Source organism: Melanostigma gelatinosum (genome assembly GCF_949748355.1).
Source record: "Melanostigma gelatinosum genome assembly, chromosome: 12".
Taxonomy (NCBI): domain Eukaryota; kingdom Metazoa; phylum Chordata; class Actinopteri; order Perciformes; family Zoarcidae; genus Melanostigma; species Melanostigma gelatinosum.
Window position 1 is genome coordinate 5,350,766 of NC_136645.1, and position 15,275 is coordinate 5,366,040.

The 15,275-nt window shown below is 41.4% G+C and overlaps 1 protein-coding gene across 1 annotated transcript; it reads left to right on the forward strand.

Annotated features, from left to right (window-relative positions):
- The first annotated feature begins 4,280 nt into the window (after positions 1–4,280).
- Positions 4,281–15,090, forward strand: slc22a15 (solute carrier family 22 member 15). The gene is made up of 13 exons (XM_079280969.1): positions 4,281–4,411; positions 5,346–5,495; positions 5,592–5,724; positions 6,405–6,569; positions 6,808–6,937; positions 7,523–7,583; positions 7,849–8,012; positions 9,265–9,405; positions 9,857–9,942; positions 10,203–10,311; positions 10,385–10,457; positions 11,060–11,218; positions 13,271–15,090. The coding sequence occupies exons 1-13, from the start codon at positions 4,328–4,330 to the stop codon at positions 13,313–13,315; spliced, it is 1,500 nt and encodes a 499-aa protein (XP_079137095.1). The 5' UTR covers positions 4,281–4,327; the 3' UTR covers positions 13,316–15,090.
- Positions 15,091–15,275: the final 185 nt, after the last annotated feature.

Below are 15,275 nucleotides of genomic sequence, written 5' to 3' on the forward strand. Positions count from 1 at the left end.
AAAACGTCCTGTGGAAATTCAACGGTGATCTACTGGCTGAGTGGACCAAAGACAAGGTCCCTCTGGAGTTTTACCGCTCGTTTAAAGGCCGCTCAACCCTGGACTTGAAGAATGGACGGTTGGTTGTCAACAGCATGTCTCAAGCCGACAGGGGCGTGTATTCAGTGGAGATCAACAGCAACGTTCGGAGCGTGAGCTACACGGCTAAATTGATCAAGATCGTCCCCCAGCCGGTTGCAGTTCTACAACCATTGGTTTGCACATCTTCTTCAGAGGAGTGTACTGTGAGCTGTGATGGAGACACCAAAGACGCGGAACCAATCACCTACAGCTGGAAGATGGGAGCCAAAGACTGGAAGCAGTTGGGAAAGAACATTGCAATCAACGGTATAAAGAATGCACACGATACGAACTTCACGTGCCGGATGACTAACCCACTCAGTGAGAAAGTTAGTCAAACTATTATCAATCCGTTCTACCGGGAGGACGAGCCGGAGCCGGAGCCGCCATCCGTTGTGGGGATTGTGCTCGGTGTGCTTTTTCTTTTGGCTCTTGTGGGTGTGGGTGTGGGTGTGGGTATGTGGAAATGTGGGAAATGCGGGCAATGGCCCTTCCAAAATCTATGCGCCCACAGAGCTGATACTGAAGATAAAGCAACAGATCTGCATGAGAGTAGTCAACTGAAAGGTGAATAACCTGCATGAAGCTGTGGTCTGAAACAGGATCAACTGTCCTCCGAGTGCTGTTTGGTACAGGGAACATGAACATGTTTGTGTGATTTTAGCTTCCAGCTGTGTGCCTCATCGACTGTTACTTGCATTATAAGTATTCTCATACTTTTCTTGCCGAAACAATAATGTTGATTGGAGAACAGCATGAAAACATGATATGTGTTTAAGAAAGGAAGATGAATGGATGAAACTACTCATAAACTGCCTTTCAGTATCAATTAGGCTACATTTCAGCATTGAATTCGTACTATTCAGACAATCCTACATGATCCAAACAATATACTAATACTATATATTATACTAATAATAAGTATAAACTAATCTAACAAAAGTGTGAGATTTAATTACCCATCTCTGAAATAGCTACGCATCTTAATTTACTTTATTTTTTGACAAATTAAAGTCTTTTTTTTTCTTCTTTTTCAATTGAAACGAAAAATCGCTTGTATTAATGCACCTTAGGAACGCTGTCACTATTTTGTTTCTGCTTTAATTAGCAGTTTAAGAAGAAATTGAATGTACATCGTGTAAACATATATTACACATGCTTTTATGATAAAGTGAACAACAAATGAATTAATGTCGAAGCATGTATATCTGTGCATTCATCTTCTGCATCAGTCAGCTTAAAGTCATTTTATGCACTGTTTTCTGGAATATTGTTTGGCTTTTACTATTTTTGTCCATTTAGTTTCGTCTCTTTTTCAATAGCTTGAGAAATACGAACCACTATTTTGTAATTTATTGTAGTTAGCATTTTAAAGTTTTGATTTGCTATATGAATTGTTGCTATAAAGTGCCTAGACAATAAATTGTGTGACTGCTATACAGACTGTATTTGTCCATATTTTACATGAGTAGCATGTGAACACAGGAAATAAGTGAACCGGGGATCACCCTCTCAGCTGCCAACTCGTATGAAACCGCTGCATACTTTTTGATGTCCTACATTGTTCTAAATCCTGATTTAAAGGCCATTGATGTATTCAGATCCTTTACTTAAATAATGGCAGCAGTAATACACAATTAAATACTTCTCTACAAGTAGAAGTCATGCATTCAAAACATACTTGAGTAAAAGTATGTAAGTAAATTATAAGAAAAAAGGGTTAGATCCTGATTTAAAGGCCATTGATGTATTCAGATAATTTTACTTAAATAATGGTAGCAGTAATACACAATGAAAGAGACTTAAAATTGAGAATTTTTACATGGCAACATTACTTCTGATAAAAATAAATACGAGTACTTGTATTAAATGTAATTGTAATTGCGCACACACGGGACACTTATGAGAGGAGGAGCTGGTCCTCGTCTTTTTTTTTTGAATTTCCAGAAACAAGAGAGGAAGCGTGTCGACCCGAAAAAGAAGACATTCCTCCAGTTGTGCATTATTGATCTGCTTACGATGGAGCAGCTGACCGGGTTGTGTGTGCTGTTAGCGGCGCTGAGCCTCGCCGTAACCGCAGATAAGTTCTTCACGGAAGGACTGAGCCAACGACTGGGAGCTGTTGGGAAAGAACATTGAAAACATTAAGAATGCACACGATAAGAACTTCACGTGCCGGATGACTAACCCACTCAGTGAGAAATTTAGTGAGACCATTGTCAATCCGTTCTACCGGGAGGACGAAGCAGTGGCTGGTGGAACGTTTAGGTACTAGGGCTGTGCCACATCCAATCAAATTCAACAAACTTCCCAGTATGATTTAATGCAAAAAAAAAATCAAGGTATCAAACATGCATGACTAATTTGCAATTAAATATTTAACATTTATTCCAACACGAAAAAAGCAGTAAATAACACTTTGACAAACACGTCAGGACATCTTATTTGTGTCACCCTCACAGGCAATTCAGTATATTATAATAATATATATATATCATATAATATAACACACACACACATATATATCAATCGAATCGACCAAAAGGGTGAAAATATAGAATTACCAGCTCTAGCAACGCATCTTAATTTCTTTATTCTGGACAAATTAAAGTATTTTCTATTCTTTGTCTTTTTAAATTTAATTAACAGAAGATGCTGATAATGACTCATCTGTGATTCCTTGAGTAGTGTCACCATGAACTGAGCAGGCTGACACAAGTATGAGGAACTGGAGGATTCTTCAGTGTTAATGCAGTCGATGAGACGGATGCACTTATAAATTGCTTATAATAATGCACCTTAGGAATGCTGGCACTATTTTTGTTCTGCTTTAATTAACAGTTGAATAAGAAGATTGAATGTACATTGTGTAAACATATATTACACATGCTTTTATGATAAATAAAGTGAAAGCAAATGCAGAGTTAATGTTCAAGCAAATATGTATGCCATTAATCTTCTGGATCAATCTGCTCGTTGTGCTCGTCGCTGTGGCTGTGAGTGTGGTTGTGGGTGTGTGGGTGTGTGTGGCTATGTGTGCATTTAAGATATGCCCCTTCCAAAATCGAGGTACTCACAGAACTGCTCCTGCATATAAATCAACAATTCAGCCTGAGGAACTTTCACTTTACGACCTAGAGACTGTATGAGGTTGTGGAGCTGTGGTCTCACAGAAACAGGATCAACTGTCCTCAGAGTGCTGTTTGCTGCAGAAAACATGAACATGTTTGCTTGGTTTTAGCTTCCAGCTGTGTGCATCATCCACTGTTACTTGCATGAGAAGTATTTTCATACTTTTTTTGCCTAAACAATAATGTTGATTGGAGAATAGCAAATTGTTAAATTGCTTGTTATAATGCATCTCAGCTTCAGTTGAAGAAGAAGAAGATTGAATGTACATTGTGTAAACATATCATATTACACATGCATTTTATGACAAATAAAGACAACAATAGTTAATGTCGAAGCATATATGTATGCCATGTCATTGGACTAACATCTTTGTATGCACTGTTTTCTGTAATATTGTTTGGCTTTTACTATTTTTGTCCATTTAGTTTAGTGTATTTTTGTTTAAGATTGGGGAAGAGGATACACTATTTTGATTTGATTTAAATATGAATTGTTTATATAAAGTGCCTTGACAATAAATTTGTGACTTTGCTATACAGACTGTATTTGTCATTATTTCACATGACACGTGAACGCAGGAAATAAGCGAACCGGGAAGTGAACCGGGGATCGTCCTCTCTCTGTGCGTTTTTTTTGCCGGATCTGGTTTCGCCTTCTTTGGCAATTGTCCCTCCGTGTTTTCAGACTCTGGGTTTTTAGGATAATGTATCATTTCAAAAGTAAAGCCCTTCAAAATCTCATTCATGAGCACACTTCAAATCACATTCATAAGACAATTCGTCTAATTTCCGATTCGATTTTAGAGGAAATGGTGCATCGATACAAAATCATTCATAATTATAATCTGAAAAATAACACAAGTTATCAGATAAAAACTACAATTTTTGTTAGCATTTTAAAGTTTTGATTTGCATATGAATTGTTTATATAAAGTGCCTCGACGTGAACGCAGGAAATAAGTGAAGCCGGAAGTGAACCGAGGACCACCCTCTCATCTCGCCTCCTCTCTGTGCGGTGATGCTCCGTAACGTTAAACCAGAGAGCCGCCGTCGCCTGTCCGCCGGCCGTACCGGGGATGGATTTAGAAGAAGCTCTTCAAGTTGTCGGTGCGTTTGGACCCTACCAGAAGCGGGCGGTGGCTGTCCTTGTCCTGACACAGGTTAGTGCATTTTTAAAAACAACGTTTTGTACATATGAGAAAACAATAACCGCGGTAAGCTTTCCGGGGTTTCACAGCTAGTACCGCGACGTGGCTCTCATGCGCTATAACGTTGCTGTGGACCAACACAATAACACGTATTGGCGGTTAAACATCATAACGTTAGAGCTGTCGCCACGTGTTTACAATTTAGCTATAACGTTAGCTACGAGTGCAGCAAGTGCACTCTACAAAACCTGGATACTTACGTTGACACGCACTGCAAATGTCGGAGTTGTTTATATTTGGGCTATTGAAAGGAAATAGCTCGTAGCTACGACATTCACTCGCCCACGTATTCCAAACTATTTAAAGTAAATCCCCCCCCCCCGGTATGTAATATGTAATGTCACTTATCTCAAATTTGATCTCACATATTGGCATCATGCGTCATGATTAAAGTTAGCCCTTCTTCTAGCTAACGCTAGCTAGTTAGCTTGCTCACCAAACTTCAATCCCAGAAGTTTCCACACGATGCGAGTCTGGTATTGATTTAAAGTCAGTCAGCTGATGCAGTGAAGCCTAAAGGAGCTGCCAACTCATGAGTTGGAGCAGACTGAACACAGCTGAGTTGATGTCCTAAATTGATCTAAATCCTGATTAAATGGCCATAGAATGAAGTATTCAGATCATTTTACTTAAATAATGGTGGTAATAATACACAAGGAGGCTTTTTAAACAGTTCATTTAGTTTAGGAAGTGGGATCATTTTCTCAACACATTAAGGAACCCAGATCACAGAACGTATATTTATTTTGATGTTGGAAAATGTTACACCGACATCTGATGAGACGTGTGTCCATGTTTTTAGACCATGCCAACAGGTGCTGTAGTGGTGACGTTAATGTGACTTCTCGTCTCTCAGGTTGGTACCGTAGTGATCTGTGTGTTTCAGGTGTACATGGCCTGTCAGTCCATGCTGATCGTACTGGTTGGATCTACTCCAGAGTACCACATCGAGCCGCAGGACGTGGTCCCATGCAGCCAGCAGGAGTGCCACCAACACGTCACCTTTACAGAGGACATTGACTCCATTGTGACAGAAGTGAGGGAGCTAGAGTTCATACGCGTCATCGCTTTGGCCCAACCAAACGCCGCTGATTCAGCATGTGTGCTTCTCCAACTCTTCTGTGTTCCCCAGTGGTTTCTCATCAAGCAGCAGGCCTATAAGGTCAGTCTGGCCGGATCGCTGTTTTTTGCCGGGCTTCTGGTCGGGAACGTCGTGTTTGGGCCGCTCTCCGACAGGATCGGAAGGAGATCCATTTACTTGACGGGTGAGGACAATCTCAGACCAGGATCAGACAGATTTGTGTTGTCCAGTTGACATTTGCAACGGATTTGAAAATGTAAACATTTAAAAGAAGTAGGTGGAAAAGGTTTAGTCCTATTTTAAGTTTAACAGATTGTAAATGGGAAGTTTCAGTGATAAGAAGTCTGAAAAAACTGGGAAATGCAATTTTCAATTTTACAGCTGTTAAAAACTACTTACAAATGTAGCGATCGATACATTATTTGTTTTTCACAACCTCTTACATAATATCATATTTTGCCAGAGAAGGAAAATATGCTCATATTTCTGCAAAATAATTGCTGAAGTTTGAAGCTGTAGTGTGTGTACAGAGTGTGTGTGTGTTTTGTATTTATTTAAGTATACTGTAAACTGTTAACAGTTAACATATTGTTCACAGTTAAAAAGTTTGAAGCTGTAGTTTGAAGCCAAGTGTTTTGTATTTATTTATATTTACAGTGTACTTTAAACAGTTAATATATTGTTCAATTTGAAGAAAAAAGTATCGGTTCAGGCACCGTTTAGGCACCGGTATCGTTTTAAAAGTATCGTTTTAGCACCGGTATCGGAAAAAATCCAAACGATACCCAAGTTTGAATGTTTCAGGTGCGTCCACTAAGATACAAATCTACCCTCCTCCTCCTCATCTGTTTCTCTGCCTCCCAGGTCTGTTTTTTGAGGTGATCTTCGGGTATGTGACTGCCTTCGCACCCAGCTATGAGGTCTTCGCCGTGTCTCGTCTCCTCGTGGGGCTGATGAATGGCGGCATCGGCCTCGTCGGCTTCGTTCTCTCTCAGGAGTACGTGGGCAAGTCCTACTGGGCCATGACCGGTATGGAAACACCAGAACAATCTCATCATACATCACTCTGTACGATATGTTGGTTTGTACCTGCTGCCAAATTAGTTGATCTTTTGTTTTGGATATTTTTCAGGTAAAATACTGAATGTTCAGGGACCAAACCTGTGTTTTTTTCTTTCCATTACAAGGCGGTTACTTTAGCCTCTAAATGACCCTGCAGCTCCTAAGCTGTTGAATCGATTTAAATTTTTTTTATTTCCATCTTCAGGGACGTTGACAAGCATAAGTTTTGCAGTCGGCATCGCGCTGTTCGCAGCTCTGGGCTACTTTATCCGGCCGTGGAGGACCCTGGCCATCGTGGCCAACTCGTCTGGTGTCCTGTTCTTCCTGATGTCTGTGTGAGTACGAACCTCAGAGATGAGATGAGTCCACACATAAAACCAGAACAATTAGAAGTCTTTCCTCTGAGGAGAGGATTCTAAAACACACATGGATTGGATAGATATCGTGTAATGTTCGATCAGCACCAGTTTCAAGGCAATACAGGAATTTCAAGAATGTAAATAAAATGCAGAATACATTCAATTTGTCAAACTAACCAATTTTTTTTGTGTGCATCATTTGGCCTATTCTTTTTTTACAAATCACAATATAGTCACTAAGTTAAGATATAAAGAATGCATGTTTTGTAGCTCATGAGATAAAAACATAAACACACTTGTGTGATTTGCTCCAGTGCATTTTAGTGTTCAGAAGAAGGTAAAACCTGAAGAGTAAGCTATTTGTTGGCATCGTAGTAACGTTATGAGTACTGGCCGAATATAAGAGGACCTCCACGTTTTTAAAACATGTTTTTGGAAAAGGAATCTGTTGTTTTGAATATGTAAATATGATAAGGCCTCCGCTCTTTTAAACGCTATATCCAGATAATCATATTTGTGCCAAAACAATGATCTCTCCTCTCCTTGCGTCCTTTCCTCCAGAACTCTTCCAGAGTCTCCTCGTTGGCTGTATTCTCAGGGTCAGACGGAGCAAGCTGAAGAGGTAAAACAGTTTAATATTCATGCAATCGCAATGTCTGGGTGTAGTTAAATGCTGAAGCTTGTCGCAGATTTAGAGAACAGCACATTGGGGTCACTTCTTTTCATTGAAAACATTATGAGCTCTAGAAAAGATCGGAATTAGAAGTGGCTGAGAGATCTGACAGGATTTACAGCTGCTTACATTATCATGCAATGACAACGTGAGACTCGTGAATTGTGCATCATCTTTGAAACATCGTTCCTGACTGTTCATCTCGTCTTTACAGGTTCTGCGCTACATGGCGCTGAGGAACGGCAACGCTGTCAAACACCTGACGCTGAAGCGTGTCTGTGCTGCTAAAGCCGGTAATCGCAGCGGGCGTGCGGGTGTCCTGCAGCTGGTGCTCCATCCAGTCCTCCGTCTGAGGACGATGGTGCTCATGTATGTGTGGTGAGTGTAGCACCACAGAGGAAGAACAAAACGAGCCCAAAGCTGTTAAAACTTGACTTGGCTGCTGGTTCAATTCCTGCTCCTACCACAGACTCAGATGCTGCTTCTTTAAGATATGAGTTTTCTGTAGTTTAGTGTCTCAACAGCTGTTGCCATGTATAAACATACTTCTTTATTGTGCATACAGTACTAAGCTATTCAAATAATACACAGGTTCATGTTTTCATTTTAAACAGGTAGAGTGAGTAGGGAGGCCGTGCCACTGCCTTTTATAAACATACCTTGTCAACTGATACCAATGCCTCAATTAAATATTTCACATTATGACGACCAATTTATTGTGGAGAGAACGCTGGACTAGAAGCATGTGTTCGGATATGTGTTCACAGAAAGCATGTAAAACTTAACTTATTGTGTGTTATGAATTTAAATCTCCTGAAGACGTCAGCAGCTCGGTAGAAACACGTGTTTGGCTTCTTTTGAACAGTGTGTATCAACATTGTCAATTGCATGATAATCATGCACACAAGCTAGTTTTCATTTTAAACATGGAATTAGCTATTAGTACCACTGCCATGCAGAAAGATACCTGTTATCTTTCATACAATACTGAACTATTAAAATAATTGACCGATTCATGTTTCGAGAATTTATTTTCTTCTTTTTTTTCTAATCAACCAAAAATTCCACGGACCCCCTGCAGTACCTCCTGTTGAAGACCTCTGACTTAAAGGATTATGTTGTGTATACTACTGCACACACATCTCTACATGTTCACAACTTAAAACCTTTTCACCCTCTGGCCTGTTTTTGAACTTACTTTATCCCGGCTGCAAAATAATCGAACAGACTTTTAACAGTTTGGCTTTCCGTTCACTCGGCATTATAGACGTGAAAAACTGCTTCTTTTTTTTTTTGAGTAGATCAAGTTAGTCTGGTTGTACTCTCGCTCTCTATATGTGTGTGTGTGTGTGTGTGTGTGTGTGTGTGTGTGTGTGTGTGTGTGTGTGTGTGTGTGTGTGTGTGTGTGTGTGTGTGTGTGTGTGTGTGTATACACATATATATAATTTCTGTTGCACATTTAACAGTAAACAAGCTGCTCTGCAGGAACTGATGGTGCAAGATGTGAAACACAAAACAAGAGAAATGTCAAGGAACGGCTGAGTAGGCTGAAGATCTAACTTATAACCAAAAACAGATGCAGCTTTTCATCACCTTTTAAATCGTGTGTGTGTGTGTGTGTGTGTTGCAGGTATGCGTGCAGTCTGGTGTACTACGGTCTGACTCTGGGAGCCGGTGACATGTCCGGAAGCCGTTATGTCAACGTAGCCATGTACGGCCTGGTGGAGCTGCCCGCCTACCCGCTCTGCATATACTTCATCAACAAACAATGGTGAGACAAGCACACACACAATAATACACACTATTTAGCTCACTGACAGCTCAAAGTCGATCTTCCTGTCTGGAGACGTTGTTGATTTATGAACAGTATTTGATGTTTTGTGACCCTTTAGTCACAGTGTTCTTTGCCCAAATCCACCACCGGGTTAATGTTTTAACATGAAGTGTTGCAATATCAGAATCTGTGTATTTGCTAATGAAAAACTACTTCCTGCTTCATTTAACCAGCATTAGACTTCATGTCCGTTAATTAATAACTTCTTCTACTTAAATTGCCGATTTGTACATGTAGATATTTCCATCAGCTGTGTTCAGTTAGACTACTTTTTGTCAACTGTGCCTCTCTGTTTGACTGAAGACGATGAAAGCTCGGGGTACATAATGTCGAGAAGTGTCCTGTTTAAAACGTCCACCGATGAGTCATTGTGTGTCTTGTCTTTCAGGGCTGGGAGGAGGAAAAGCATGGCCAGTTTCCTGTGTCTGGCTGGCATTTCCTGCTTCTGCACCATGTTCATCCCCGAAAACACAGGTGAGAGGGTGACGCCCACTTATATAGAGGAACACACTTCTGAACGCAACTGATCTTAAATGTGTGAGGAAACAAACCCAACGGGTCCTGAATATTTAAAAAGGCTTCAAAATGATTTGAAGTCATGCTCTCATCTAGAGTGACGGGATTGAATATAACATTAAATTAAAGGCGGTGTATTGGATTGGAAGGATTTCGATCGCCTCTCAACCGGTGGCTAGCAGCTAACGGTGCTAACGGTGATCTGTTTGCGTCTGCAGGGACCTTGCTGAGCGTTACGTCGTTTGCGCTTCTGGGGAAACTGTTGGTGAGTGCAGCGTTCAACATCGCCTACGTCTACACCTCTGAACTCTACCCAACAGTTATCAGGTGAGCTAACAGTGCAGACTGCATGTTGAATTATTCACAGACATCACATTTAATGATTTATTTTTTGTTTCAGAAATGCTGGTTTGGGGGTTTGTTCCATGTCGTCCAGAGTTGGAGGAATCCTCGCTCCGTTTGTTCCTTCCATGGTGATGGCAGTTCTGTTCATGCAGTTGTACTTCCTCTTTCTAGATAGATGCACATTATGTAATTGTCATTCGCTTTGGGTTTCACAATCAAAACGATTACGAAATACAGAGTTTGGTGACATTGTGCAGGTCTCCTCTTCTCCACAACAAACAGACAAGTGATTTAAACCTGTAAAATACATAGTTAGAAACAACCAAGCTCTAAAATGTGTGAGTAGATAATATAACATTCACTTTGACAGGACTGTTGTCTTTGTAACACACAGGGTGAAATATATTAGATTATTAGATTTAAACTCGGGTAACCCATGTGAGCAGCAGGTGTGACTTTAACCTGAAGATATAGTGACACCTAGTGGTGGTTTAGGTGACTTCAACAAGGCTAAGCAACTAAACCACATGTCCAGTTTGATATTTACCGTAGTTAAAGAATTAAAAAACTCATAAACAGTCATTTATTTTAATACATTTTAGTGGATTAACAAAATAAATCATGTAATATAAGTTATTGTACAGAACATTTGTATTAACTCTCTCCTCAGGAGACACAGACAGACTTTATTTTTCTGATGTCATTGTGTGTGTGTGTGTGTGTGTTGCAGCGGGCTCTCCACACCGCCATGCCTTTCACTGTGTTCTGTCTGAGCGGTCTGTCTGCAGGCTGCCTCGGCCTCCTGCTGCCTGAAACCCTCAACGGACCTTTAGCAGAGACTCTGGAGGAGCTCAGCAGCCAGAACCACAACCGAGTGCTGGAGAGCAAGGTGATAACACAACGCTGAGAGAGACACACGTCTATAACACAACGCTGAGAGAGACACACGTCTATAACACAACGCTGAGAGAGACACACGTCTATAACACAACGCTGAGAGAGAGGCACACGTCTATAACACAACGCTGAGAGAGAGGCACACGTCTATAACACAACGCTGAGAGAGAGAGGCACACGTCTATAACACAACGCTGAGAGAGACACACGTCTATAACGCAACACTGAGAGAGACACACGTCTATAACACAACGCTGAGAGAGGCACACGTCTATAACACAACGCTGAGAGAGGCACACGTCTATAACACAACGCTGAGAGAGACACACGTCTATAACACAACGCTGAGAGAGAGAGGCACACGTCTATAACACAACGCTGAGAGAGACACACGTCTATAACGCAACACTGAGAGAGACACACGTCTATAACACAACGCTGAGAGAGACACACGTCTATAACACAACGCTGAGAGAGACACACGTCTATAACACAACGCTGAGAGAGAGAGGCACACGTCTATAACACAACGCTGAGAGAGACACACGTCTATAACGCAACACTGAGAGAGAGGCACACGTCTATAACACAACACTGAGAGAGACACACGTCTATAACACAACGCTGAGAGAGGCACACGTCTATAACACAACGCTGAGAGAGACACACGTCTATAACACAACGCTGAGAGAGACACACGTCTATAACACAACGCTGAGAGAGAGAGGCACACGTCTATAACACAACGCTGAGAGAGACACACGTCTATAACGCAACACTGAGAGAGACACACGTCTATAACGCAACACTGAGAGAGAGGCACACGTCTATAACACAACACTGAGAGAGAGGCACACGTCTATAACACAACGCTGAGAGAGACACACGTCTATAACGCAACACTGAGAGAGAGGCACACGTCTATAACACAACACTGAGAGAGAGGCACACGTCTATAACACAACACTGAGAGAGAGGCACACGTCTATAACACAACGCTGAGAGAGACACACGTCTAACACAACACTGAGAGAGAGGCACACGTCTATAACACAACACTGAGAGAGAGGCACACGTCTATAACACAACGCTGAGAGAGAGGCACAAGTCTATAACACAACGCTGAGAGAGACACACGTCTATAACACAACGCTGAGAGAGAGAGGCACACGTCTATAACACAACGCTGAGAGAGAGGCACACGTCTATAACACAACGCTGAGAGAGACACACGTCTATAACGCAACACTGAGAGAGAGGCACACGTCTATAACACAACACTGAGAGAGAGGCACACGTCTATAACACAACGCTGAGGGAGAGGCACAAGTCTATAACACAACGCTGAGAGAGACACACGTCTATAACACAACGCTGAGAGAGAGAGGCACACGTCTATAACACAACGCTGAGAGAGAGGCACACGTCTATAACACAACGCTGAGAGAGAGGCACACGTCTATAACACAACACTGTACTGAGAGAGAGACGCGTCTATAACACAACGCTGTACTGTCAGGTAGACTGTCCTGCCATCAGGTAACCAGAATGTAATGAAACCTCCATACCTTAAAAAAACTGGAGACACAATATAGACACAACTGGCAGCCCACCCCTAACACCTCCTGAAGACACAAAGCCATCAGCTGGGCAATGATCTCACAGACGACAATACAAACTACATTTGGCAGCTCCTACAGTTTTCTGACAGATTAAAAACTTCTATCCCTGAAAAGCAACTTTATTATCGAGCTAATTCCACCCTAAAATCACAGAAGAGTATCACCACTAGACACTCTGCTGTTTATTCTGGCGTCATGTAGGCTAAAATGTCCGTGACATTCTCATGTGAACAAACACACATGTCAACACAACACGCAATATCCACGTCTATCGAGGTCATGTCCATACATCGTACGTTAACTTAATAATGTGATTGAACGTTCAGCCCTAATCACCTCTTCCCCTCATCATCAGTTATGATTTGCACTCTGCATCACTTTTCTTTCGTCATGTCCTACTTTTCTTTTTTGTTTCCCCACAGGCTCTTTTGTGTGAAGATGACAAATGTAAATCAAACCACGACTGAAGCCAGCGGTGTCGGGCCTCCGTTACCGGAGCAGCAACACAGATTGTCTTCACCTCGTTCCTTATGAAACTCTTGCCTCATGAAACCGGTGAACTCGCCCTGTTATAACTAACTGCAGGACTAGTCACCGTGTTTATGTCTGTGAACTATGACAATTCAAATGGGGCAGGGAAGCAGACGCTGACCAACGCTTTGCCTCCTGAATGTCGTCATGGTCTTTGTGCCTTATTTGGTGGTGGACCGCTGAGAGAGACAGATATGTGACTTACCTGTGCTTTATATTCCAGAGATGCCGGGAAGTCATTACACTTTTGCTATCAGCAAGTTTGATTTTACGAAGCGTGATGCAGTTATCTGACATTACACACACTCTAAACATGCCGACTTCCAACATGTTAAGATTCCTCAAAGTACAGTTAACTTAGATTTTTAGGACCACAAAATGTGCTTGATGCTAAACCACAAAATCTTTCCCGTGCGTCTCTGGCGGTTAGCTCCATCCTGTCGCATGCTTAAGTGTAATAAGCCAGTGGTGTAGTCAAGACCACCTAAACCCGGTCAGAGTGTGTCTGTATCGAGGCCAAAACTTTGAGTGTTTGAGACGAAGTGAAGACCGGAACAAAGGCAGTAAGAGTCCCAGTCTGCATGGCACACTTTCAATAATAAATGTGGATCATGCGAACCACAGGCTCTCCTTCCTTGATCTGAAAGAGCACACTTTGCACCTTTTTATTTTCTGTGTGGGCTCAGTGCTGCTTGATATATAAGTGCTGCCGTGTTCCTGATTTGGGGATGTCATATCGGTTGGGGCTTCCATTGGTTTCAGATTTTACTTTTACATTTTTATTCTGTTAAATCTGGGAATCTTAAAGGCTCTTTGTGCTTAAGCATGCTATATAAATACTATTGTTATTATTAATACACTAGTGGGCTACTTATCTCTGCTTTATGTTAAAGGAAAAAAATACGCAGTAAAATAGTGGCTGTAATTTAATCAGAGATGCGTTTGTTGGGTTCAATTCTGACGAGCATTTATTGGGGTTAAAATAGGGATAAGAATGCTCGACTTCAGAACGAGAACCTCACTAAGCATCTTGATAAACGTGAATAAGTAACCAGCAAAGAATGTCAGAGAAAGCGCCCAGCAATCGGCTGTTTAATAACTTAGTCAAAGCTTTAATCTTCACCGTTGTGTCATAATCCTGCAGCACTACAGCCTGAGTCGTAGGTCTGAATTGTCTGACTGTGTGAAGAGAAGCTGGTGACGGTGGGACCGAAACGTTTCAGGGATTTCACCCCCAGCTGAGAGATGCTTCATGTTTATTTTTGTAAAAGGGGAAAAGAAGCTTTGCACAGAGTGTTGACCACGAAGCAGAAGGTGTTTGTGGGAGTGATCAGTCGACACACTCGTTCATTATGGTGCCAATGTGTCTGAAACAGTTTAGACTTTAGCCAAATAGTAATCAATCAAACCACGACTCTGGAACAAAAACGTAAGTCATTTTTTTGTACGTGCATCAAAGCATGTCATCACTGCCCTTTGTGCCTTCTTATGTAGACTTGAACTCTATAAATGCTTTTAATGAAATAAAATGTAAGATATTGTTGAGATATAAATAGAGATTAAGGAAATCTGTTGTCTGAGATGTTTTATATGCCATCAGTTTGTATTGTATCTGTGTACAATCCTACTCTTAAAACGTGCACTATGAAGATATTCTGTGCATACAATGTCTCTGGGTGCATCAAATGTTAAATGATCTATTTATGTTAAAGACAGTAAACGACTGGAAAACATGAACATGACGGGTCTTGTTTCCTTCACTCTGGTGACACTGCAGAACACACTGTTGTCTTTGCTTACAGTTTAACTTTGTATCCACTAAGATCTCATTTCCTCCTGTGGTTTTTCTCATCCTGCCGTAGATCAACTGTATCGGGTTCAAACAGATAATTTGAT

Coding starts and splice junctions, on each gene's coding strand:
- slc22a15 (XM_079280969.1), top strand. CDS start 4,328: ATGGATTTAGAAGAAGCTCTTCAAGTTGTCGGTGCGTTTGGACCCTAC. Junction 5,496..5,591: donor TTGACTCCATTGTGACAGAA/GTGAGGGAGCTA, acceptor TGTGTTCCCCAG/TGGTTTCTCATCAAGCAGCA. Junction 9,943..10,202: donor GTTCATCCCCGAAAACACAG/GTGAGAGGGTGA, acceptor TTGCGTCTGCAG/GGACCTTGCTGAGCGTTACG.